At 40.2% G+C, this 27,023-nt stretch overlaps 1 protein-coding gene across 2 annotated transcripts in view; it reads right to left on the bottom strand.

Moving 5' to 3' along the window:
* Positions 1–25,261, bottom strand: part of LOC108434877 (A disintegrin and metalloproteinase with thrombospondin motifs 16) — an 86,548-nt gene extending 61,287 nt beyond the window's left edge. The window contains exons 1-4 of one of the 2 annotated variants that reach the window (XM_017710310.2): positions 24,904–25,261; positions 24,733–24,826; positions 21,896–22,230; positions 4,124–4,466 (exon numbers count right to left, since the gene is read on the bottom strand). In XM_017710310.2, the coding sequence (XP_017565799.2) occupies positions 4,124–4,466; positions 21,896–22,230; positions 24,733–24,826; positions 24,904–24,990 (859 nt within the window). In that variant the 5' untranslated portion in view covers positions 24,991–25,261. Of the gene's footprint in view, positions 1–4,119; positions 4,467–21,895; positions 22,231–24,732; positions 24,827–24,903 lie in introns of those variants that run through there. The other variant, XM_037537054.1, reaches the window with a different exon arrangement.
* Positions 25,262–27,023: the final 1,762 nt, after the last annotated feature.

Genomic DNA, 27,023 nt, shown 5'->3' with positions numbered 1-27,023 from the left:
CCTAACTTAGAGCTTAGAACTCCTAGTTTAGAATGAGGAGCTGCAGCATTGTGTGTGAGGAATTTCCACATTGAATTTAGCTCTTTCCTAAACTGAAGGCAAGAGGACAGGTGCAGGATTGGGATTAAATGATGTGGCAGACCACATCACCCCTTAAACTTGTCAAAAAAGGTTAAGTTGTTAAAGTAGCTGTCTAAATCTAGCAAGCAAATACAGTTTTTCTTGTTCACTCATGAGATTTTGTGTCGTGGATTTCCCTCACCATTGAAAACAGCTGACATGCTGAGCTTGAGAACTTGCCAGACAGAGCAACAGTATCTAATGGCAGGATGAGGTTACAGTCGTATACAAAAGATTTAACACCAGGGTTTGAACGGTGGCAAAGGTCTTTGGTATCCTCAACCAAATCTTTTGCTTCCTGTGTGAAAAATGTGCTAAATTGACATGTGTAAGTTTGGTATGTTTTGTTTATATTGAAAAAAATCTTAGTCTGTTGATGCATTTTTATTTCTTTTTTAAATTTTCTTGTTAGGTTAATTAGGAGAAATTTCAGTACATTTTACATTTCGCCTGCACCTGGCTATAAGTCAAGTTTCCCACTGGGATAATAAAATGACTGAATTGAACTGATCTAATCCAGCAGTAGTTTACTTACATACACTTACGGGCATCAAATCTCCCATATAATCAACAAAAACATTAATCAAATATGATTAATTCTTTCTGTTCCTTTTGCAACTAGGCCTATTATGGTCATGAAATTAACATTTAATTGGCAGATAAATGTAACTGGTTTCTGTTAGTTGCATGCAATACAAGCCTGAAGTGGACAAATTGGTGGATTTAGCTATACATGTCTTTTCTCCAATTCACATTCTGTTTGTTGCAATGTAAACACTGTGAAATAAAACAACTGTGATTGTGAAAGCTAACACCTATGGAAAATCACTGTGCTAAGCTTAAATAACTGTGGTCTGCTCAAGTAACTGCCATTGGACCATTATGTAATAATTGTGACAGCCCTATTTGCAGCAGCCAAACCAGAAAAGCCATTTAATAATAAGGACCCAGTAGTCTTTAAGAAGAGCAGGGCTCAGGTACATGTAAATATCCATAAATCAACCTATATTATCCATGTGTCCTTGTGTACTCTTCTATGGAGTGTTTTACAGGTCATAAACCACAAATGTCATTCCTCTGTAATGTCTTTAAGCCTTAATAAGAGCTGATGTGATGAATGTGACCTTAATGCAGTGATGACTGGTTAGTCGGCACAGAATAACGCTCAGATTTCAAACGCAGCATGTTGATGCTGAGCGAGCTCAGAGCAGGTGAGCATGTGACCTTGACGAAACACAGCACAGGTGTGTGATGATGTCACCAGGGTGAAATGTGCATGAACAGCTGTGACCTCATCACACTCAACCTTAATGAAATAAGGGCAGCGCTTATTAAGTGTGTGACTCCATGTCAATAGTACATGTGTGAAAACTAACAATCTAAACATTCAGGGTGGGTTTGCAAGACCTAGATTAAATTACTTGTAGTGATTCCTTACTGACTTGATGATGTCATGCAAGACTTTCAGTCTTAGGCTCAGTCTTAGACTAAGACTGCCTACACACTAGAGGCTGACACAGCGTGAGAAACACAGCCCTCCAATGTATTTCAGTTAGGATGCTGCATCAACTCTTTTGGACTAGAAATGTGTTTGCATGCAGTGAAAAGGTGCACCATCAAGCGTCTAAAAAGGTCAAACCCTTTCAACTTGTGCTCCAACGCATTCTGATGTGAAGGCACGTCAACCAATAGAAACATGCAGGCAGAAGATGGATGAAAATCCAAGTTGGACAACAGTGACACTGTGCACTCTTTTCCTGTTCTATATGAATTCTTTGCTTACGTGATTGTTGTATGCTTGGCTCTGTATGTGACCATTGCCATAATTTTCTTTCAGTGGCACATATTTCTTTAAAAACTTCTTGTTAAATCTTCTCTGAGAACTATGGAACTCTGCTGCATAAAAGACAAAATGTAAAACATTTCACATTTAAAGTTATACTAAATCTAGTCGAATGAAACTCATTACAGAAATTGAGAAACAGTGTTTGGGGTAGAGCAGCATAAACATGCAACACAGTTTAACGCAGACTAATGCAACATATTTTCATATAGAACAATATAATCTATGGACAGATGACAAGTTAAAGGAACAAAGAACATAAAGTGTCTTAGGAACTCAGGTGATGGGCCACCAGGAGCTGCCAGAACTGTGTATTTAAGAATGGAACACTGCTCTTCCAAAAGAATGTTCCCTCAGTTGGTGCTCTGACGATGATGGTGGAGAGTGCTGTCTAACATGTCAGTCCAAAATCTCCCATCGATGTTAAACTGAAATGGTATCTGGTAACTGTGAAGGTCATAGCATGATTTACACCATTTCCATACTCATCAAACCACTCAGGGACCATTTGCACCATGTGCATGTGGTCACTGTCATCTGGATAAGGGTGTTCAGTCAGAATGAACTGGTACTGATTTGAAGCAAGTGGAGAAGTGGTCTCTATGCCAGCAAATTGCCTCCCACAGCATTAGAGACCCACTGGACCCCCTCACTGCATTTAAACATTCAGACCTGTACTGTCCTTTTGGTGTACACCACACATGCACTTGTCCACTTGTTCTTTCCACATCTCTGTAGATCCATGCCTGTAATTTTTAGACCACTGAACTCTCAAATGTGCATTTGTCTAAAAGGCTTATGCTTTGCTGCTATACTTTAATATCCCTCTCTGTGTAGTTGTGGATGAATTATTCATGCTGACACAGTTTGATCATGTCCTACATTGACATTCCAAGACACCTGAAGAACAGCTGCTCTTCTGTTTATCCTTACATCTTATACTAATACATGGTCATCACAGTGACCATAGTTTCCAATCCTATTTCCTGATGTCTTTGCCATAGATCTAATACAGATGTCACTTCTGTTCCTATTTAATCTCTAGCCTGTTGAGCAGCCATTGTAACTGAAGCCCCTGACATCCATGCCCAAGTAATGAACCTGATTTCAGAGTAAAAACATCAGTGTCAACTGTGGCTGCTAGGTATGTTCATACATGCCACAGGGCAAGGAAGGATGTCAACTGCTTAACTGTATCATACATTACACCTGTCTGGAAACATCTGCACTCATTATGTTTCTCCACTTATTTATTCAGGTTTTTGCTTTAATTTGACACTGATCTTTAGGGAAAACATAGAATCATTTAAGGCAGTTTAACAGAAATAAGTTACAACTTTTTAATATAAAAAAGTAACAACAGTTCAACACATGATCATTTTGTTTCACATAGAAATATTCTAGTTAACACCAAATAAAATATGTTAGTTTAATGTAGAATAATGTGCCATTTTTATATAGTTGTTTAGGTGTAGAATAGTAGAATAGTACTAGTATAATATAGAATAGTATAACACTGTTTAGTTTAATCTAAAAATGCAATGCAGTTTAATTTAGAATAATGTTATGAGTTATTACAGAACAAAACAAATGTGTTTAATATTCAGTTAAAAGAGGCCCAGAATATTCTGTAAAAACTCTTGTTAGTATGAAGCAATCTGAACAAAATGATGTGCAATGTGCTCCTCAGTATCTGGAGCTTCGAACAAGACGGAATGCCCCTGCGTTGGAGCGATGAGGTAGGCGCTGGACAGCCACTGCAACATTTAACCTCCATTTGTAACTTCCAGGTACATGCCCTGTAACCCTTCATGTGTCTGGCAGAAAACGGAGATCACTTCCAGCATCGCATGCAATTCAATCAATTACACATATGTCACGGTATGTAGTGTATTTTTTTGGTTCAGACTGCTTCATCCTAACGGGAATTACAGCAGCATATACAGGGCCTCTTTTGAGTGAATGTCTGTCTGTCTGTCTGTCTGTCTGTCTATTAAAGGTATTTAATTTGATTGCACATATTTTAATGTTGAAAATGTAATGTTAGATCACTTCCAGTAGAATAATATTATTTAGTTGAACATAGTATAAGGAAACATAGATAAAGACTTGTGATATAAAACAGTGTAATGCAGTGTAATATAGAATGCCCTTACATACATTTCTTCCTTCTTCCACAGTAGTGCTGTCGCTGGCGCGTGCCATGCCTGTAGTTGTTGTGGTGACTGTGGTGTCGGTGTAGGTGGTCACCCGGAACCATCTGCATGTGTGTAGACCTTCTGAGTCTTTTGGTGTCTCTGTACAGTCCATCACCCTCCTTATCTTTTCTGGAGGGCTCTGCTGGATCTCTGGTTGTCTCTCTGGCAATGTGTGGTGTAGCATGTCTCTTGTAAAGGATGTGAGGTTGGTGGTGTTCTGGTGCTGTGTAGTTCTTCATGCGCAGGTGGTGTTGAAGCAGCGGCCTTAGGAAGTAATCGGCCTCCTGTGTCCGGATCAAACCTGACTACAGGGAAACACACACATTCGTCAGAGATCTTGCTACACGCATTATCTCACTAGTTCAGATTTCTTTTGGGTGGTGGATCTTCAACATAACAGTGATACTGACATGGTAGCGGTATGATAGTGTTTGTGGTGCTGGTACAAGCAAATCAGTTACAGTGGTGCTGCTGAGGTTGTTACACACATCAATGTTTCACAGCTAGGTTGAGAGTGGTCGACCATCCAAAACATTTGGAGCCAATAGCAGAAGAAGTGTTAGGGGATGGCTAACACAAATTGTGTATCAGCAGATTAACTACAGTCTCTAACTGTACACCAGCAAGATGGAGATACAAGGTAGGGATTTCTAAAACAGTGGACAGAGTTTGAATGATACGTGTTTAAATGGGGTAAATTGAATGTGAATGTAATGCATTATACAGCAACTATGCAACTGTGTGGAAGGACACAGGAAAGTGCTTTGGGGGTTGGGGTATTAAATCTTAAGCAGCATATAAGTGACATGAGAGATGATGTCATGAAAAATGATGTGCCTTTCTTCTCTGTTTCCTTTTTACAGTAGCCATAAGTGACTTGTTTTTACAGCAGGGGGTACTTACGTCAGCACTTTCACCACTCATTGCTCACTAGCAGCTAAGCATAGAGTTTTTCACACACAGAAAGCCAACACTGTCATAGTTTATCTGATCACAGAGTTTTTTTATTTGACTATATTAATTACAAGAAAGCAGCGCGATGGGTAGCGCTGTCGCCTCACAGCAAGGAGGGCCTAGGTTCGATTCCCCAGCCGGGTGACCGGGGTCCTCTCTGCGTGGAGTTTGCATGTTCTCCCCATGTCTGCGTGGGCTTCCTGCGGGTTCTCCGGTTTCCTCCCACAGTCCAATGACATGCAATTGGACATTCTAAATTGCCCTGGGTGTGAGTGACTGTGTCTGTCTGTCTGTCTGCCCTGCAATGGACTGGGACCTGTCTGGGGTGTATCCTGCCTTCTGTCCGATGACTGCTGGGATAGGCTCAAGCACCCCCTCGTGACCCTGAGGGAGAAGTGGCTTGAAAATGGATGGATGATTTCCAGTATGCAAGCAAACTGTTCAGTGAGAGGCCTACAAAAAATGTTAAATCAGGCTTCATTTAACTTGATATCAAGCTTGAAATCTCTACATTTCTAAATCTTAACAAAAGTGGAAGAAAAGAGTTGGGAGAAGCTTGCCTATAGACAACCCTCTGAATGCACAAAAAAACAGCATGTGATGGATGAAGAACAATATTTAAAAGCTCTGATCACTTTATGTTTTGCATTGTTTATAAACAACAGGACGAAATCGTCTTTTTTGGCGTTTCCCAAGATCTCTCCACACCCCCAACTGAGGGCCAGGCTAGGTCAGAGAAAGAACTCAGCTGACCCTTCTGTTCTCCTCACTGACCATTTCTGTACAGTAGTCGGCCCAAACTGGGCTCATTACAGAATTTCTTCTCTAACGAGAGTAAACAAAAATACCTTCTGGAACTAAGTGAGTATGGTTATCATTTGTCATCATCAACAGCACTGCAAGCCACCGCAGGGCAATCACACGCACACACACACACACAATGGCCTATAAAACTTGTTTCTTTTCAGAGCTGAAGAATATCTGGGACTGGGTCAAACCAGGCCGATTTTAAGCACTCTTTATTCACATTATCATTAAACAAAGCTTTAACGGCAGCTGGTGATCAGCACACTCTCTGACCAATTGCATGTGTTGGGGAAAAGCAGCAAAGCCATGTAAGCAAAGAAAAAGCCATCAGTGTGTGTGAGGTCCACGTTCCAGCCACAACACAGAGAGAGGCTGGTGTGTGATTGCTCATGTTTAGTGTGCATGCATATTTGTATGTGTCTGTGGTTATGTTATTGTGATTTGCTGCGGCTGAATGTGATTCAGTCAGTCAGAGCTGATTCCTCCCATTTCAGCCACTAAAGATGTAATCTGCACATCCCATAATCTTTTATGGCCCTTAAAGTTTACTAAAAGCAGATGAGACCAAAATAAAGCAGAAGCTACACTAAATTTGATTTGTTCAGACAGAAAAGATATAAAAACTCTACAAAAGATCCAGAAGAGTACTTGAAACCTAAAGAAGCCACATGATATACAGTCTAACAGCCAAGGAAAGTTGAATTATATCTTGAAAACTATACAATTATAACAGCAACATAGACATTGATAATGTGTGTACTGTTTAACCGTTTAACGTAGTACACATTAACCAATCCAGAATGTGCACAAAACAAATAAGAAAAAGAAAATGACAAATCTGCCTTTAACCTTGCATTTTGAAATATTAAAACATTAATAAATACATTAATATATGCACATTATCATACAAATCTAATCATATTAATGCTTAATTAATGCAACTTGGAATGCCCTGATCAGTAATTTCCTTAAAGCCAAACTAGACAACAGGAAATTTTGGGGCTGATTTTTATTTGCCTTTTTTAAACCCAAAGCTCACCACCATGTGAGCTAAGTGGAGACATGAAACACATAAATAAGTAACATTATTCAGGCCAAACAAGCATAAAATTAGTTCTAAATAACTTGAATCAAATAAAGTGCAACATCACTATTAAGAGGCAACAGTCATATGTAATATGACTGTATATAAGTTTGAAGCTCTCCGTCATATTAATATTTCATCAAGTGAAAATATGTTAACGAATTCTCTACAGGGGCAATTTTATGGCATTTGTCTGTTTCTATTGTGCACAAGTTGAAAAAACATAAAATATAAAATGCACCAAAACTTTCCATGGTTTATTTTTTTATATTTTCCAAAATCTTGAATTCAACAAACAAACAGTAATTAATGTATTAAAATGTGCAGAAGTGTGCTCTCTACAGAGGATGTGTAACATGTCATTTGACCAGGGTGCTGTAGCTTTTGCATTTGACTGTATGCCACGACATTTTGGTATTAGTTAAGCAGCAGCATTTAAACACAGCTCGAGTGCACTGACTTGGACCATGCTATTTTGTCATGAAACTGCAACAAAGCCCAGCCAACATCATAAGAAATTCAACAACTGCATCCCTAATTATTATGATGAACTTTCTTAGCCAATTGGATGCAGTGTTTGCTTGATGCACAGCACTGCAGATTCTCACAATATGCTGCAAGCTTAACTATAAACCTCTGTGTCTTTGTAGGAAAGCCAGTCTTGACACTGATCACTGTAAGGATCTGTACAAAAAGTGCTGATCTTTAATGTTGCTGCTGTTTTATGGCTACCGTCAATGCTGTTAAGTCTTAATGCCAGCTTCAGCAGGCTCTGAATTATACCAACCTCAAATGCAAGTGCACAGTAGGATAGATTAGAGGAAAGATTGGCTGCAGGCTTGTGCCAAACTCTAGCTCGAGGAAAAAGTGACACCACTACACCTCACTGTGGACCATTTCTGGGTCACGCCCATGCCGTCATAACATTCACACAAACAAAATGACAGCTGTCCTTTTTTCTCCTGAAGGAAAGAAACCAGCTTGGTTATTCATGAAGACAAAGTATTAAAGACTTCTCTGAATAAGTGCGCGGACCACTGCGTTAAATCAGAATTTTATCAGCGTAACACCTGCACACAACATATCAGTTGTAGCTGAAATAAACCAGACATCCAGCATCAATACAGAACTCACAGGAATACCCTTTTTAATGAATTAAGCACATTTTAAAAGATTTAATTACATAAATAATTATAAATAATTATTTTAAATAAATAATTACTATGCTCTATGAAATATGTCAGCGAGTCAGTGAGCCAAAAAGACAAGTATGGGAGGCTAAGTCTGCACATGCAAATCATTTATCCATTGCTTGCTAGATCACATCCATAAAGCTCAAGATTAAGTGACTGGAAGCACATTCATGTCATTCCAAGTTGAACTTGATGAGTTTATGGTGCTGAAAAAAGGATCCTGCTTTAGAGGTAAAAATTTATGGAGACCCCCACATCAAAGCGAAACCTCTGTGAAGAGCGAATCAAATTTTAAGAGCCATTGGTGGAGTGGAGCATAGTCGATTAGCCAACTGATAACTCTGACATTGTTCACAAGTTTAAGCAGATTAATGAAGAGTGTCACACGGGGACACACATGATCAGCAAAAAAGTCTCTGTAAGCAAAGAAAGAAGGTCAAGCAGTTGGGCGTTTGACCCTCTCTGTGAGCAAAGAGAGAGGGTCAAGCGGCTGGCCGTTTGATCCTACACAACACAGCTCGCACTTCAAAAGAACCCAATTACCTGATTGCTCAGGCCCAAAAAAAGCCAAAGCCCTTGAACCTCAGCTTTTTTTGGGCTGAGGTTCAAGGGCTTTGGCTTTTTTTGGGCAGATAAGACGGGCCACTCTACAGAAGCAGTGCTGTGCTGATGAGTGCCGGGCCTTCTGGGCTACAGCTCAGGCAGGTTGCTCGGCTCAGACTGGCTGCTTCACGTGACTGAGGCTTGGGTCTGAATTTGGGTGGGTCCCTGAGCCTTTGTCAAACCTAATCCTCCTCAAAGCCAGTTTTGCACAGATTTACTTTTATGTGACAGCTCTTGCATGCCTCATTGTGTATTGAGCAATCAGAGGCATTGCATCTGGTTCAAGGTTTTAAGAATAGGACATGGACTTGCTAATGTGATCTTTGCTTAGACAAATATCTCAGTGATGTAATGTGGGCAGACAGTGAGAAAACAGGCAGGGACAATGTGGGGTGTAGGACAATGTGTAGGTCAGCACTACTGGATTCTGAGCTTGAGTAATCATAGCAGTTTTGCAAGAGAAAGAAGAACTCTCTGTACTCAAAAGCAACCTCAGCATGAAGTACAGTATAATATGAAAGGGCCAATAAAAGGTCAAACTGAAACAAACCAACAAAACCGACTTAGTGTCCAGTGACCCATCCACTCAATTGATCACTGACTCAGTCTTCATCTAATTGACCCTGAAAGAAGTTATTCCTATGCTATTCCATGTACTTTGCTCTCTCTCACTTTTGTCACATTAACTTTGTATCTGTTTGAGACTAACATGCTTCAAATTTCACAGTAAGTCTTCTGACAACATGAGCTCACACACAATGTTTAGTCCCAGGCTCAATCCACACTGCATCTGGAGAGTTCATTATATCACAGTGGATACAGATTAATAGTCAGCAGTTGTTGTTAATACATAGTCTTTTTTGAAACTTTTTTGGTTGTCAAAGCTTGCCAAACAAACAGAGACCTACTCAACACACTATGTGCTGTTCTTTTGCACACTTCATTTGATCTTTCCTGTGAAACTTTCATGTAAATAAATGGCATAAGTAAAAAGGTTGCGCTGACTCAGAGGACATGCATGATAGCGCAATACACACTATATGTCCAAAAGTATCCAGACACTGGTGTTCAATTATACACACAGCTTGTATGAGCTATATAGAAAAGCACTGACAAAAGAGTACTTCCCATCTAGAAGAAACCCATGCTTGACAGCTCTGATGTCAACAACTACAGACCGGTATCACTTCTTTCTTTCCTTTCAAAAATTCTTGAACGTGCAGTCTATAATCAACTGTCTCTCTTTCTCACACAGAACCAGCTCCAGGACCCTAACCAGTCTGGCTTCAAACCAGCGCACTCTACAGAAACTGCCCTCATCGCAGTGACTGAGAACCTCCAATCTGTAAGATCAGCCAAACTGTCATCTGTCCGGATCCTTCTAGATCTCTCAGCAGCTTTTGACATAGTCAACCATACGATCCTTCTGGACAACCTCACCAACCTTGGAATCACTGGCTATGCATGGAAGTGGTTCAAGTCCTATCTGGAGGATCGCTTTTATCAGGTAACATGGAGAGGGTTCACATCCTCTCCATGCAGACTCGTCACTGGTGTCCCACAAGGCTCAGTCCTGGGTCCTCTTCTCTTTTCTCTTCATACTAGCTCTCTTGGTGATGTAATATCCTCTCATGGCTTCTCTTATCACTGTTATGCTGATGACACTCAACTTATGTTTTCTTTCTCACCCTCTGACACACAGGTTTCCGGTCGCATCTCGGCATGTCTGTCTGACATCTCTTCATGGATGGCAGCTCACGACCTGAAGCTCAATCCCAGCAAGACTGAGCTGATATTCATCCTTGCAACTATAGGTCCTCATCATGATCTTACCATCTCATTCGAGAACTCTCTGATTGTTCCGTCTGTAGAGGCAAGAAGTCTTGGTGTGACTCTGGATGGCCAGTTATCGTTCTCAACTCACATCGTGAACCTGACTCAGTCATGCAGATATCTCCTGTACAACATCCATAGGATCCGACCCTTCCTCACCCGAGAGCCCGCCTAGATGCTAGTGCAGTCACTTGTCATCTCGAGGCTTTACTACTGCAACTCTCTCTTGGCTGGTCTTCCCATGCAGGCCATCAAGCCTCTGCAACTCATCCAGAATGCGGCAGCACGGCTCGTCTTCAATCTGCCTAAGTTCAGCTACGTCACCCCACTGCTGCGCTCCCTTCACTGGCTTCCTATAGCTGCATGCATAAGATTTAAAACCCTAATGCTGGCCTACAAAGCCAAAAATGGACCAGCCCCTGCCTACTTGATGGCAATGGTGAAATCTCAAACTGTACCACAAGCCCTTCAAGCTTCGAGTACAGCTCGGTTTGACCCGCCATCCTTCAAGGCGTGTGGAAGAAAGGCGTCGAGAATGTTCTCTGTACTGGCACCCAAGTGGTGGAATGAACTCCCACTAGCTGTCCATACAGCAGAGTCTCTTGCTGTCTTCAAACACAGACTGAAGACACATCTCTTTACACAGCACTTAAATGAGCATTGAATTATAAGCTGCACTTATATTATATTGTATTGCATGTGTATTGTAGTATATTGTACTGTATTTTATTGTATTGCACTGTGTATTGTAGTGTATTGTATTTTATTGCATTGAATGGCACAGAGTTCTGTGTTTAACTCTGTTCCTTTTTCTCTCTGTATCTACAGTGACTTTTTGTTTCTACCAGTATCTGAGCTCAGGACTGTCTTTTTCTCTAACCTATTGGTTACTAGCAAAAAGACTTTCTCTAGATAGACAAAGCACTTCTTGTAAGTCGCTCTGGATAAGAGAGTCTGCTAAATGCTGTAAATGTAAATGTAAATTGAATGGGGGTGCTCAAAAGCAACAGCACATGAGCATAAGATCACCATCCCCTAAACAAAAACTTATCATCCAACATCAGCATCTGACCTCACTAATGCTCTTGCGACTGAATTCAATCAAATCCTTAACTCCCCAATATTAAACTTCATTTCAGAAGAAGGGATAAGTAGGAGTTAACAAACTTTTCAACATATAAAGCCCATTTATTGCTTTTTAAAAAACTTTTTGCAGCAATTTCAGGTGCATGTTTATGGGCCACTTGCATGAAAAAATGCTAAATTGCATTTTACAAAATATGGGATGACTGTACAGAAATCAGGCCTCTTTTGACAATGTCAGCAGCCATAGCAGCTAGACAGAGGCACCAGCCTCCTATTTTATTTAGCAGCAGAATAACCATGTTAAACTCTGGATCAGATATACATGTGTGAGGAGACACTGTGCATGTTGTCATGGATCTGCAAAGTAAAACAACAACCCTCTAATGTTTTGGTGTTAGAGGATTTCAATGAACGTTCATGTTCTTTTTTTTGTCTCAAATTTATTTACTGTTTCATTTGTGCGATAAGCTAAAGCCATAGTAAAATAAAAGTTAATTTCAGGCTTATATTGTGTTTGCATTGAGACACATTTTGCACTGCTCCTACAGTTAATACCAGACTGCTCTAGTTATTGCTAAGTGAAAGTTTGTTTAGTTTAAGCTGGCTTGTAAAAGTCATTGCTTTGGAATGCTATAATAATCACAGATTATTGCTTAGGTGTTATAAGGTCATCACTATGGTATCCTACCATATACTATCCCACTAAGGTCTCTCAATGTTCTGTCATTTATTTCCTATGGAAAAAAATGTGTTGGTTCAAATGCTGTTCAAAAACCATCTATACACTATTGCCATATAAGCTTTTTAATCACGTAATGCTTTGTAGTTCTAGCTTGAAAACTTTGACTTGTGGAAACAATACAAAAAAGTGTAGAATAATAATAAGAGGAATTTGTCAAGTGAACTTAAATATTAAGATATAACAATTTGATCACATTGAGACTTAGGTTTAAAGGCTTAACCACAGATGACCAAAATCTTTTACTTGCTTTCTGTGTGTCTCTCTATCAGCCATATGAAGATTTTGAGATTTGGTGATAGACTATGAAACTTTGCAGAAACACTGGGCCTTGTTATTGGGTATGTAGCAAAAGAGACTGAAAGTCTGTTGACCCAAATGTGCTACACTTTTCTGTAAGCAAGCTCTGCATGGCTATCCCAAACACAAAACTGTTGTTTACCATGCAGTGCTGGTTTTGTTCTCTTTTACAGTGAAACCCCAAATTACAAGCGACAGTTGTTTGAATTCTCTGCCACTGATCTTTTGGCCTTTCTAGCGGGTAGGACTTTTGTTTTTAGCAACTTGGAAATTGCATGACACAACAGTCAAAATCTTTAGCGGTTTATGGTCATTTATCGATAGATTTAATGTTCCCTTGTGTAAGGTAACTAATGGCTTGCACAGAAAATAGTCTTTGTGTAGGTGAATATTGTGATAGCTGCATTTTAACCTATCATACTGCCTGACCATGAACATAATTTCACATTTTCTTTAGAGAATCCCTACCTTTGTATACTTTAAGCAAGAGATGCATTTTTATACCTGTGAAACTAGAGATCAGTTTTCATTCATCATTATTGTTAGTGATGTATAGAATAATTATTTAGAATTTTAGGCAGGTTTTCAATACTTTGGCTCGAAAAGGCTGTTTATGGACAAATATCTCCATGTATTTTTTTAGATACTTAATATTTGAGGTTTTCTGAATCTTATGCCAGGTTGATGTTACTGATAAAAAAACATTATCATGCAAAACGTAAATGTATGCCAAAGTGGAAAGACTAATGTGTGTCTGAAAGAGATAACCCCTTAAAAATCCCAGAATTATTACATGCTTAAGGCTTATTCAGTAAATACAGGGACTTCAGTGCAAACTGGTTGAGCTATTCTTAGGTTATAGAAGTGTGTAATAAAACTTTAGGCCTGCCGGCTGGCCCTGGCCGGATATGGGGTTAATAAACTGCCACTACTACATTTAGTTCAGACTCAGCTAATGCCTCAGATTTGCTTAAGCTCATGTTTAAAGATGTAATATTGGCTTTCAATCACAAACTTTCTTATTTTGTAGCCCCTTTTAAATGCCATTTTCAGAATCAAGTTAGTAGCATCTAAATGGTCAATTAGAACTTAGGCGGTGTGTGCACTGACTGCAGACCAAGCAATTTATTTGAGTAGTTTCTTGGAGGGCTGCTTTGACAATTAAAATGGATTGCCTCTGAGGCAACAGTACTTCTACATGAAGAGAGTTTTTCAGCACTCTTTCCACCACCGGTAATTACCCTCCACAAATCAGCATTTCCTCTGTGCAGTCCCACGGCGACCTTAGCCAAAAACAAATGTCTGAACAGCGTCTGTAGATACCCATTATCAAATTACATGCCAAGAGCTACGAGGTGTAAATAGCAGTCGTAAAAGCTGCAATGATCAAGCAAGCCGCCCTCCAGCAGCATGGGGCAGATCCAGACATGACCTACCAAACACAGTCAAAGAAGTCAAACGAATACCAAGAACTTTCAAATGAGCTTTAAAGAAACCTAATGGTAAGTGCAATGGTGACTGAAAAGTTAAATGTAACTCAGTTAGACATTAGCACAATTAGCAGATATTGCTGCTTTCTAGAAATGCAGACTCCTAATGATCATGCTGAGGGAAAAAGTCAAGAAAAAACGAAAAAGAGGATGATAAAAAAAATAAATGAGCCAAGGCACAAAAAGGAAAACCCATCCGCCTCTAGACCACACCAGATAGTGGTGTACTGATGTAAATGAAAGTGAACTTTCTACAGGACTGAAGTGTGGCCAAGAAAAGAGTAATTCAATCCAGGGTGTAAAAAAGATATTTTGCTAGCTGGGCTATTTGAGAGAGATGATGATGATGTTACCTTTTTTATAGCATTACATCACTTAAGCTGCTAACTGCTTCACTTGTTATGATGAAACACACAGGCCTGCAGTACAAATGTCACTGAAGGTGCTGAAGTTGAAAGTAACTTCCACAGAATATAATGACCACTCTGAAACATTGCTAACTCAACAGTTAGCACAGTGTTTCATCTGAGCTGTGGAGCTAAGAAATGAGAGTGATATCAAATTTCTGCAGGACTAAAGTGAAGGAGGGATTAGAAAAAGTTAATACAGCACATAAAAAGAGATGCTAGCTCTGCTGTTAGAGAGAGATGACAATACTGCTTCAATAATAGCATTACATCACTTAAGCCGCTAACGGCTACTTCACTTATCGTCATAAAAGAGATACAGCGAGAGAGTCATGAAGCCAGTCAGACACAAGGATTGTACATTCCACTGAATCGGGTGACAATCCTGAAACACTGCTAACTGCAGGGTTAGGGTAGCGATTAACCTCAGCAGACAGGCTTTGCCACTCCACCCACTTTCATGCCTTGATGCCACTTGAAAAGCCTTATGTAAGCTGTCATATAGTAATGTACTTTAAAGCTCGTGGCCTTGTAGCCAGCAGTTAGTCATCACCTGGCTGCTCTTTCAGCTTTGCTTTCACCGAGTGATTTTCCCTCATCTAAATCATGCATTACTGCGCCTTGGTGTTTATCATAAATATATGTTAGTGCATAATTCAATCGACCCATTACAGTCACAAGCAGGGATTAAAGGTTAAAACATGCCTTTTGTTTTGTGAATGAAATTAATGTATGTTTTTTGGATGTAGGCTTTGTTTTTTCTTGCAATGTGAAGATCTGTTGGGACCGAGTGGTGTGTTTTCCGTAGTGCTGTCACATAAATGAGGCATGCCATACGACATGCATTCTGAGAAATCTCTGGGAAGGGGTGAAGCCGGCCTGATGGATTCCATTTTTGACCCTGAGGGAGCTCCTCTCACATAAAAAAGGAGAAGTCAGAGAAACAGAAGACCCAAATGTTTTTGTAATGTGCAGGTTGAAGCGTTAGGCAGGTTGAAGCGTTAAGGACATTTTGGTAAGAATTAACATAGTCTATTTACATAATGTTTGAAGTTTTGGAGTCTGAAGTTAATTTTGCACTGGAGCTACAAGGCTAATGCAGCCAACAAGTAATGTAAGCTTCTATGTCCCATGTAGCATTGTACTAAGTGCATGCCTAAAGCACACTGAGCTGATAAATCACATCAAATATATTTGCGATTTATGACGCTGTACTGTTATGTATATAATGGATAATGTTGTCATCTATATAAAAGGGCAAAAGTACATTCCACAGAATGTACGAGCTGCAGGAGCCATCTTGAAGGCTCAATTTACTCATTAATTCTGCCCGTTTTAATAGATGACAGTGTCGTGCAATGCAAGAACCCACATAAGTCTATCTGAGATCACTTAACAGCAATTTGAGGCAAGTTCAGTGCAAATCTCCAGTGCAAAACAAAGAAAGAAGAAACTTCAGACACCAAACATGTCTTCACAGATTAATGAGTAATGGTCAATTAGATTAATCACAAAGATCAATTAGACTGTCCAACTAGGTTAGACTATGTCAATTAGATTGCCACACTATTTCATTAAAGATTGACCATTGCTGCCTGCACATAAAATATTTTTTTTAGCAACGATCCTGCATCTAAAGCATTTCAAAAGCAGACTCTCTGTCTGAGGCCAGCATACTTCTCACCAATGCTTCATAGGCTCCAACCCAGTCACAACCTGAAACCTGAGTGGATTCGACATGAGATTACATCATAACTGAACACTTCCTGCAATTTGCAGGCCACGATTGGGCATATCCTTGCTAGAATCACAAAACAGTGCTCTGCAGGGCCTTAGTCTTTTTTCCTGTCATGGAGCATTTCCCTTATAACCTCATAAGTGCTTTCTTCATTCATATCCAGGTTGCCATTCATGTATTAATGATGTTAAAGCTGCTTTAGAAATCTACTTTGTCCAGACTAACTTATTGGCCATAACATTTTAACCGTTTTTATCCTTTTCTTTCAATTCCCATTACAGTGCAGCGAAGAATGGGATTCAGTTCTCATTCACTGAGGTTCGTTGGTAGATTTTCCAGCCTTCACTAAAGTTCACAAGTGACATCACTCACAATTAGCCTATTGTTAGAGAGGGTGAAGCCTTATGCAGACTCTTCAGAGGGGATTTTGTTCCTGGTGTTTTCATGCCATGGAGCCCTTTTGAGCCCAGACTGGCATTCGCAATGACGTTCCCAATTGACATTCCCAATGAGCCACCTCTAAACTTGGGCATTGTACCTTTTAACAGCTATACACTCACACACACACACACACACACACACACACACACACACACACACACACACACACACACACACGCACACACACACATTCATAAGCACACACAGTGTGTGTATATATATATATATATATATATATATATATATATATATATATATATATATATATATATACACACGCCCACCATTTTTTTTCAATATTTACAGAAACGTCAAATTGAAAAAATGATGTTAAAAGGTCTAAACTTGAAAATAGGCAGTGTAGGAGCTGGTTTTGCATGAAATATTTCACTCTGTCACATTCCCCTCCATCATAAGGTCAGTGTGATGAAGCTATGGCCTAGGTATCATTGGTATTTTGTGCAAAATGTAAAAAATAAATTCTGCAGCAGTATAATCTATATATCTATAATATTCTATAAAAAGATCATAGAATTTTTCAGAAAGTCCAATGAAAAGAAGTCCAATGAAGGTGCCACCAGTATTTTTTCCTCATAAGGGTACAAATACAAGTGCACACACAAATGCACCCACATAAAGTTACTGGCTTCCTCGCTGTCACAAGAACTCTTTTGTAACCCACTCGCCAGGAATACGCCAAAGGCTTGTGAAGTCAGTCGCCTGCTCCTTGCTCTACAGACTCCAGCTCGAGTCTTTTTTTTACAGCAAACTCCCTACTGTCATCAAACCCGCGGCAGCTTTGCCAAGACCCTGCCAAGCGCCCTCGCAGTCATTCAGAGCGTATTTATGTGCAGACTTTAAAACATGGCACAGCTCGACTAGGCGCTTGGCCTGTGACAAAAGAGTTAACGAATGATCGTGCATGGCTGAGCTCCTAATCACCTCCAGCTGAAGACGATGACAAACTGCAGCTGCCAGATTCGAGTTAGTCCCAGAGCCCATCACACAAACAGCGACAGAATGACAGTCATTCACAACAGTCACTCACCAAGCTTTTCATTTCTGATTAAAAATCAGCGCCCCCATCATCACCCTACCCAGAGACACAAGAAGCACTACTGATGTGGACGTGTCATGACCGCCAACACTCGGAATTTGTCTCCATGTCTCCATTGAAGTCAGCATCTGTGTCAGCAAAAAGACACTTCATGGGCTGCTACAAGTTTATTTTTATTATTCATGCACTTCATATGGCTTATTTCAAACCCTGCAGTGACAAAAGTTAACATTTAACAGTCTCACATGCTTTTCTGATTAATCTTCTTGAATTAAGCCCCTTTCTTCAGTAAACTCTCAGCTGTTGCTGGCGTTTTGGAATAATTTACGCTACATAAGTATTTGAATGTAATGCCACAATGACATAACTACATAATGAATTAAATTTACATGCAATTTGTGTTCTGTGTCCACAGGTTTAAGTCTGCCGTTCACCAAAAAAGTCACATATATTTCCCATGTGAAATGTTCGTTGTGATGTGAAAAGGAGACAAAAAAACATGGAGAAATTAACAATGGATGTTTTTTCTTTCCACAACACAAGACTGTACACTTAAACTGTCACTGGGATGGCACCCCTCACGTTACTTGGGATATCACACTCAATGGTATGTCATCAGTACTTTTAGCTAGGAAACATAACTACCATATTTTTTTTTGCAGTTTTGTTTTTCTTTTTAAGTTAAATTGCCTCCGAACCTCCGGTTTTAATTCTAGACTCGTCTTTTATTTCTCTTTTCCTCTGGGAAAGTGGACACAGTTTACCTTTAAATCTCATTTAAGGAACACAGTTGAATATTAAAACCATTGCTATACCATTGATGATACATTTATGTTGTTAGCACCTGTGCAGCGTCCTTTTTTTCTGAAAGCGTATATGCAACATCCCCTCTTCTAATTAAGACAGACGTACACTGTGCAATTTCTGAAATTTTGTTCTTTGATGACAGTTTACATGTTTGAATCACCCGTCATGTGCGCACAATAGCTGCAGTTTACAAGGTCACACTGTATGAAAATGCTCAGTCCAACTGACATGTTATGATGTGGGTGCACACTCTGCAGACAGGTCTATTTCTCAGATTTTCATTCAAAACTCAAAAGAAAGGATGCAGCATGTTTGCTAACTTGTGCCTCACTGTGCACTCAATCTAAAACCAAGAGATAATGTACCTGGGCAGGAAAACATGGTCTCTGTATGGCCTGTTTTATAAAGACAATAAAACCCACCCACTGTATTAACATTTCATTCAGTCAAGCAAAGTCAGCAACAAGTCAGTTAACTTTTTGCCTCAGTTTGTGACTGTGCTTGTGTGGTTTGCATGCGGTTTAGAGCAATCGGCCTGCGAGATCTGCTAAAACAGCAAGACATTTGACCAAAATTTCCCATTTTAAACAGGCATTGCTGCCCACTTCACATCAGACAGACATCAAACTCGGACCAATCCTAAAGTTTAGTCTGCAACAAGCGAACTGGGCCTAAAAATGTGCTGAAATCCCACAGTGTATGCCTGGTTTAAAGTTTAGTGTCTGCACTTTCAGCAGGATTTCTCCACATGTTTAAATGACCTACAAGTGGGAAATAATTACTATTAAATCACAGCAAGCTTTCATTATCACTGGCAATAACTGTGTCTTCTCAGCCAACAAAAACAAGTTTCAACTAAACAATAAATCAACCAGCCAAATCAACAGAAACAGAGACACATGATCAGAATGCAATGACTCAGGCAAAAGCTCCAGACAACCCTATTGCATTTGGTCTGATTTGTGATGTTTACTTAAAACACTAAGTGGTGATGAAACATGATGGTCTTTGGACAAGACTGTGACACAGAAACATATTTGGTTTTTCAAAAGCATACAGAAATAACATGACGATAGGTAACATTAGAGATGACAGGCAAAGCTTTAAGAGTTATTGGTGATCTTAGGAGTAGTATGGCCAGCATATGCTGTTTCTCTCCCTATTGAGTTTTCAATCATCTTCTCTGTCACAAGCTCCATCCAGAACAAATTGATAACCACATAAAACATCTTAATAAATTCTTAATTATCTAAACTTGATAAACTTATTTTTTTGTTTTGCAGAGGACAAGGAGAGGACACATAAAACCATCTTTTGGGTTATAAAAGGAGACTCTGTTTTTCCAGTAAGAAACTCTGCCTTCCCTGACCCAAATTTATGTGGGTTAGTGAGTCACTGGTATAAAGGGATTTTTTTCTGCGCAGTCAGACAGACCCCTCTGATCTAAGGGGAGAATAAAGATCAGCCTGGTTGGGACAGAGTCATGAGAAGCGAAGCTCCAGTGGCTGTACTCTCTCAGCCTCTGACAGGGAGCCGCATGCAGAGGGGCCTATGAGCCGCAGGACCCAGTGGACCAGACTGCCGCCTAACAGGGGGAAAGGGGAATGATTTCCTGGGGATCAAGCTAGCATTTTTTTAAAAATTTGTATTGCCTTCATTCTCTCCCATTTTAGTTGTTTAATTCCCAGTGCAGTAGGTGATGCCCATTTTGGAATTTGGCTCAATATGATGCCAAAGTCAGCAACATATTTTCATATTAAGATATAGAACATTTTTATATTCTGATATACTGTGAGACTCAATATGTTGTACATCATCCTTTCAGTCCCAGCCACACCATAAATGGACAAAATCAGATTTCAATATATCAGGTTTTAAGGTTAGAGATTTTGTTTTCACATATTTTGTCCATTTTTTGGTTAACAGCACATCATACAATTTCAGGAACAATATAAGCAAGTCTGTTTGAGACTTAAGAACCCAACATGGTTTGAAACAAGTCAGTATGATAAGTCAGTTCAGCATAATCCTCCATTACAACTAGTGCTAGCTAATTAGCCTTTTAGCTCCAGTGAAAAAAGTGAAGAACATTTGGTGTAGAGGAAATTTAACAGATTCTTTAATTAGCCCCCTGCTGATTTCGGTAAATAGTTGTTTTTTTTTTACACCCAGATCTGCAGACCAGCATTTATTTCATGGCCTGAGAATTCCCACTCTCTCAAGAAAGAAGGAAATCCCCTGGAGGGGCTAAGTCTGAATGGAAGAGTACTCTCTCAGGGGTCTGAGTGGGCATCCAGCATAGGACAAACTCTGAGAATCAGGAATGAGAGCAGTGGAAATGGAAAATTTTTGCAGGACACTGCATCAGAACACAATGTACCAATATAGTCACAATGATCTCTCAAACAGTCCATGACCAGTGTTCAAACCGACTGCTGAACAAGCTCTTTTATACATTATTAAACGGCCGCAACTATTTTTAATAATAAGATATAATTACCAGCTTTGTCTCACACTGACACTGAATGTAATTAATTTAAGCAAGGAAATGTTTGCACTTAAATAAACAACATTAATTGCTTTCTGTGGATCTAATGATCTTTATCCACTTCCCCTACTTGGCAGGGATCTAGGCTATGACTAAGGCTGAGTGTTCCCATTCATTAGACAACTGCTGATTTGCAGAAGAAACAAGACTGCAGAATTATGGCTTTGACTTTGACTTCTCCAGTTTTGATGGCTGATACTGGTGGGTCATGTCTTCCAACATGTCAAGCTCATGAAAAATCTCCAAAATAATCAAATTGACTTTTTGGTAAATTAAGCAGATCTCGACCACATTCACAAGCCAAAAGCCACAAAGCTCCACCTTGCTGGTGTACAACTGTAGCCCAAGGGTTGATTCACATTTTGTGATACCCACACTTTTATCTTTTATCAGTGGTCAGCTTCTGATCACTGAACTGCTCTTGATTTATTATTTTTGGGTGGCCACTCAGCCTAAGAGTGAGTGTCACTACTGTGCTGAGAATGGTCCACCATCCAAATAATATCTGAGCAACAGCAGTTCTGTGTTGAGTGGACCTCATAAGGTAGCCAGTGAGTGAAAGCAAAATGTTCCTACTAAAGTGGATAGGGAGAGTATGGAACACAAGTCCTGGAAATATGGCATAATTGTACAGACAGTCTACTCACCATCCCTGCACATACTGACAAGGCCACAGAGGAGTTGACCATTGACCTGAGTGTCCCCTGGTAAAAGCAAAAATCATCTTGTGCGTATGGCTGCAGACTCTTGGTGCCATTCTTGCCCAGAGTCTGAACTGTAAAGCCAGGTGCAAACAGACTGCTGGACGGAAGCAGCTCAAGGTGGAAATCTTGGCCCAAACCATGGAGCCTAAAGTGGGCCATGGCGGTGAGGTCAGTCACCTGACCCTCCACTGAGCGCCTCCTGCGATGGTGGTGAGCCACAGCATGGGAAATGTACTGGCCCTTATGGTCCACCTCATATGGAGCCACAATCTCATACTCTGCAAAGAAAAGGAAGAGTGAATACAGAATGTGTATTAATTTCTTTTATAAAACCTAACAACTCAAACATTTTCCTGGAAATAAATTCTGAGACTTGTGCCACTTATCTCATTATAATGTGCTAGCAGCAATGTGTGCGACCACATTTTTCATGGGAATATGTTTCTGTGTGCTGCTACGTTTTCTATCACTGCATAAAAGAAGTATGATGCTGCCTTTTAATGCTGGATGCACTGCAAATGAGTCTCTGAGTGAGCATGCATACACATTCAGAACAGAATTCCAATCATTTAGACTGCTGACTTTGACATGGGGTATAGTGAGAGAGGAGTTATATTGAAGTATGATGTATATTGTTAGCTTACAAAATGAAAACTTAATTTTTAGCTTGTTAGATAATGTTTTTTTTTTTACATATTTCTGCAATCAGAACAAATCTCAAATCTCCAAAAATGCAACTGGGAAGGAAAAAACATTCTTAACTTCTAATGGACATTAAGGTAAAAAGGTTTTTTTCCCTAAGTAATTTTGGACCACTTCTGCTGGCTCGTTCATCATGAAATTTTAACACAATGCAAATGGTAACTGGAGTTTGCATGCTAGTGCTGTGATGCATTACATAATCCCATTCACTAAGCCAGGAGTGTGACTTGTTCCCTGAAATATCCTGGATGCTGCAAGTTTGAGGGATCTGCAGTGAATCAAAGTCAGACTTCACAATTCTTAGCTGAACGAGCAGACATCAGTCACCAGTTAATCAAAACACTCAACAGACTTATGTTATAAAAAAGCAACATTCAAAATCAAATGATCACTTTGTCCTCAGAGAGATGAATCATGGCTAACTAATTCTGGCTACTAATGATGCAAAACCCAAAGACATTTCAGTGTGTCCCCCCTCACACCCCCATACATGTTTGCAAAGTGCATAATTCATTTGATATGACTGGCTTACTTTAAAGATTGATCTACATCATGGATTTATAGTTATTCTTCAGCAAAAACAATATGCAGCAGTAAGAATGCCATTGGATACAGCAGCAAACAAGGAAAAGGGTACATGTTCTGATTCATCACTCCATGACCCATATCATAAAAACAACATTCTTACAGATGTCAGTATTGGAAGTGGAACGTGCAGTAAGATGCAGTGGTAGTGAGCCAGTAGAGTGTCAACGCTGAGGGAATCTGACCTGTACTGACCTCTCATCTGTGTGTCTGTGAGGTGGTCTGCTAAGCTCAACTATAAATGCTTTTGCAGACAGAACCAATGTGTTCATTGCCATGGAACTCAGAACACGACTTCACTGTCTCCACTCCACACACACACACACACACACACACACACGTGTGTATTTGCATCTTTGTGGGGGTTTCTTTTATACGAGTGAATGTAAATGCTGCTATTCTACACCAACTTACGTTAACATGTCTCCTTAAGATGAGCAGCCAAATATCCCCATAATGTCAAAACATTCAGGTTGTCATCATTCTGGGGACATGTTTTCCCCACAAGGTAATAAATACACGCATATACACCCTTTCTCTCTCTCACTCTCAGTCATGGACACATACGTGTACCATACAGTCCCCCAGCTCAATACTGTCACGGTGTACTCAGCCATTTAGAGCCTTTGATGGAGAGCTTCTTGAAGTGTCTGCCTTTGTTCAAAGTTGAGTGCATGCCATTCTACAGGCTCTCTCTCTCTCTCTCTCTCTCTCTCTCTCTCTCTGTGTGTGTGTGTGTGTGTGTGTGTGTGTGTATGTGAAAAAGAGAAGGAGAGAAGTCTTAGACAAATGAAAGATTACAGAGGGGGCGTAATGAGATGCACAGTATTCTATGACCAGAAAAGTGCTTTTCCATGCTAAGAGGCAGAGGTGACATACATCAATTTTACTGAAAATTGCCACTCCTTAGTGGTGGACAGCATCCAGTCCTATTAACACTGCAATACAATCTTGAGCATCTTATTTACACTAAAAGGATCCCAAAAAGAGAATAACAGCACCTTCAGTTCATGCTGATAGATGCTGGTTGCACTAAGAAGGTCCACCACAGTTTTATCTTGAACTTTTCTTCTAAAAAGTGAAAAAATACTTTGGTTTCTCTGCTTTAACTTATGATAGATCATTTCATTTCATTGCAGTAAGACTTATACTGGAGGATGGGTTGAGGCTGATCCACCCAGCTCTGTTGCCCTGGATCAGCTCAATCTGTCAGCATTTTCTCACGCTGTTTACTGATGGGGCTCAGTCGTGTTGTCTAGCGGCCCCTGCTGGCCGCATCCCTCATTGTCACCGCACTTTTCACTGAGAACACATCCCCATCGAGCATATAGCTGTCCACCACTGTGTGCAAACCTGGCGGGGTTTGCAACCTGAGACAGGACGCGTTTTCCTTCTAATTTTAACAGCACTATAGCACAAAGCTAAACTGCACTGGTTCATAAGACCTGACTGGTGAACTGGGTGCAGCGGGTGGTGGGTGGATGTGCTCTTACCTGTGTTGGAAGGTAAATTGAGGGACTCCAGCAGTGAGGATGGAGCCCTGTCAGCTCCGTGCGCTCCGGGGTTTGGAGAGCTGGACTGTGTGCTCTAGAATTTGAACACAAAGGACGCATAAGCACAAAGACGCACACTGAGATAAACGGTCAGCTGAGGCTTTTGCTCACCTTGGATCCCAGAATGAAAATCAAAGTCAACGCTAAGAAGGTCGGTGTGCAAATCCTTCTGTTTGGCGCAAAGTGCATGTAAGCCATGTCCCCAGCAGAGCCCTGAAGAACGCGTGCTCCGGCTTCACGGTGCGCTTATAAGGGATCCTCTCCAAAGGCGCTCTGCGGCCACAGTGACTGGAACTTCTCGCGGCTCTCAGCACTTTCAGGACATTTTTATTGTCGCATCACTGACTCCAAATTCACGCGCACTCCGAGGTCCTGAGTCCATCCCCCAGCGAGAAGAAAATCAGTGTTCTGCGCGATGGAGGAGAACAAAGTGAGCTCCCAGTCCGAGCGCATGTTTCCGCAGCCTCACACTTTCCGCCCTGAACGCGCTAATGCCATGTTCGCGCTGCGGTCAATCTGAGTTTTGGCCCCTCGCCCTCCCGCCCCTCCCACTTCCGTCCCAATCAGCCAATCACGAGCCACACCTGAGAAGCAAAAAAAGGCTGAAGATGAAGTTTTGGCTGCGTTTAAAACCACATACTGTACTATATATACACGGTATATCCTACTGATCAGTGCATGGCTAAGGGTGATGTGCTATTTGTGACATGCTGTTTCAGTGGTGGTATGGTGCACTCTGTGACAGCGGTGCCATATAACACCCAAAAAGGTTCCATAAACACTCAAACTTTTTTGCTTATGATTAGAGGACTCTTTGCATCATGGAAGAGTTCTTCACATTGATAGAGTGTGAAGAACTCTGACACATCTGAAGAACTCTTTAATGGCACAAAGAACCATTTAGTAATGCAAATGGTTCTTTGAGTGTTCATGGTTCGATTTGGAACCATTTGCTTCACCTGAGAACTCTTGAAGAACCGTCTTTGTTTAATAGTACTGATAGAACATTTCCATTATAGAGAGGAGCAATTTAACCATGTTCATGGTTCTATTCCGTGTTTACTGCCTTTACTAAAAGCCCCCAAAGAACCAATGGGGTGATAGTATGCAATATTGACACAGAGTTGGTTTATGAGTATTAAATAGCAAAAAATGGAAAAAATGGAGGTGGAAAAAGCAACAAACAAACAAACAAACAAGAAAAAAAAACTAAATGAATGTATACTGTGGCAAGAAAAAAGGAGCAAATTAAGCACAAAATGATTGTGGAACCTTAAAAGGGGCTTTAGGTGTATTTGTAGCTGAGGATTTTGATGATTCTGGCTGCTACATTACAGTTCTACAGCAAAGTTTCAACCAAAAATGTACAGTATTGTATCATTATAACTCATAACCAGGATACAGTGGTAATGTAGCCTGACCATCTTCCAGTCAAAGTATTGTTACATGAATAAAGACTCAAGTAGAAGTAGAAGTAAATTCTACCAGTAATACTACCAAACTACTAAAAATACCAAACATGTTAAATAAAAACAGCAGGTTGAGAATCTCCACAAGAGTTTCTGTACTCAAGTTGATTGAAAGTTTATAGTCACTTCCCTCATCACAGACATGTGTAGCCTTGGATGGACCTGCGGTGGAACATCTTCGTACATACAGCATCCAAAAAAGTTTTTTTAGGTACTTTTCTTTTCTTTTTGGTCTAAGATGCTAAAGCTCAAAATTGAGCAGCAGAACAGTCCAGGTGCTGCACCAACAGAGCAGAATGAAATTAAAACCAATCTAAATTAAGTGTGAATAATTAAAGGTAGAATCGCTGTAACACAAATATGCATGCGTGGAAGTAAAAGTCTTTCTATAACGAAAAACAAAACAAACGAACCAAAAAAAAGCAAAGTGAAAAAATACAAAATTGTAATTAAGTACTTGGAATTGAATCAAACTCATCATCCACCATCTGGTCATAACCTGTGCATGATGAGAGAAAGCTTCACAGAGTGAAGTAATGAAAGTTCACACATTACAACTTACTGACCTACATCACTTCATAACACATAGTCTATTCATATTCAGCCACATAGACAGTAGAGGTCTCCATCAGTGTTGGAGGGGGTTTCCACATTGGCCGTGGTAAATGTGGAGAGATGGATTTTGGGCTTAGATGCAATCGCTGCGGAAGTGAGAAGGTTTTAGGGCTTCATCATAAACTCACACTTTTAGTGCTTGAGAGG

The sequence above is a fragment of the Pygocentrus nattereri genome, chromosome 3, assembly GCF_015220715.1.
Source record: "Pygocentrus nattereri isolate fPygNat1 chromosome 3, fPygNat1.pri, whole genome shotgun sequence".
Taxonomy (NCBI): Eukaryota; Metazoa; Chordata; class Actinopteri; order Characiformes; family Serrasalmidae; genus Pygocentrus; species Pygocentrus nattereri.
Note: the sequence above shows the minus strand (reverse complement) of the source record. Positions and strands in the feature narration are given on the sequence as shown.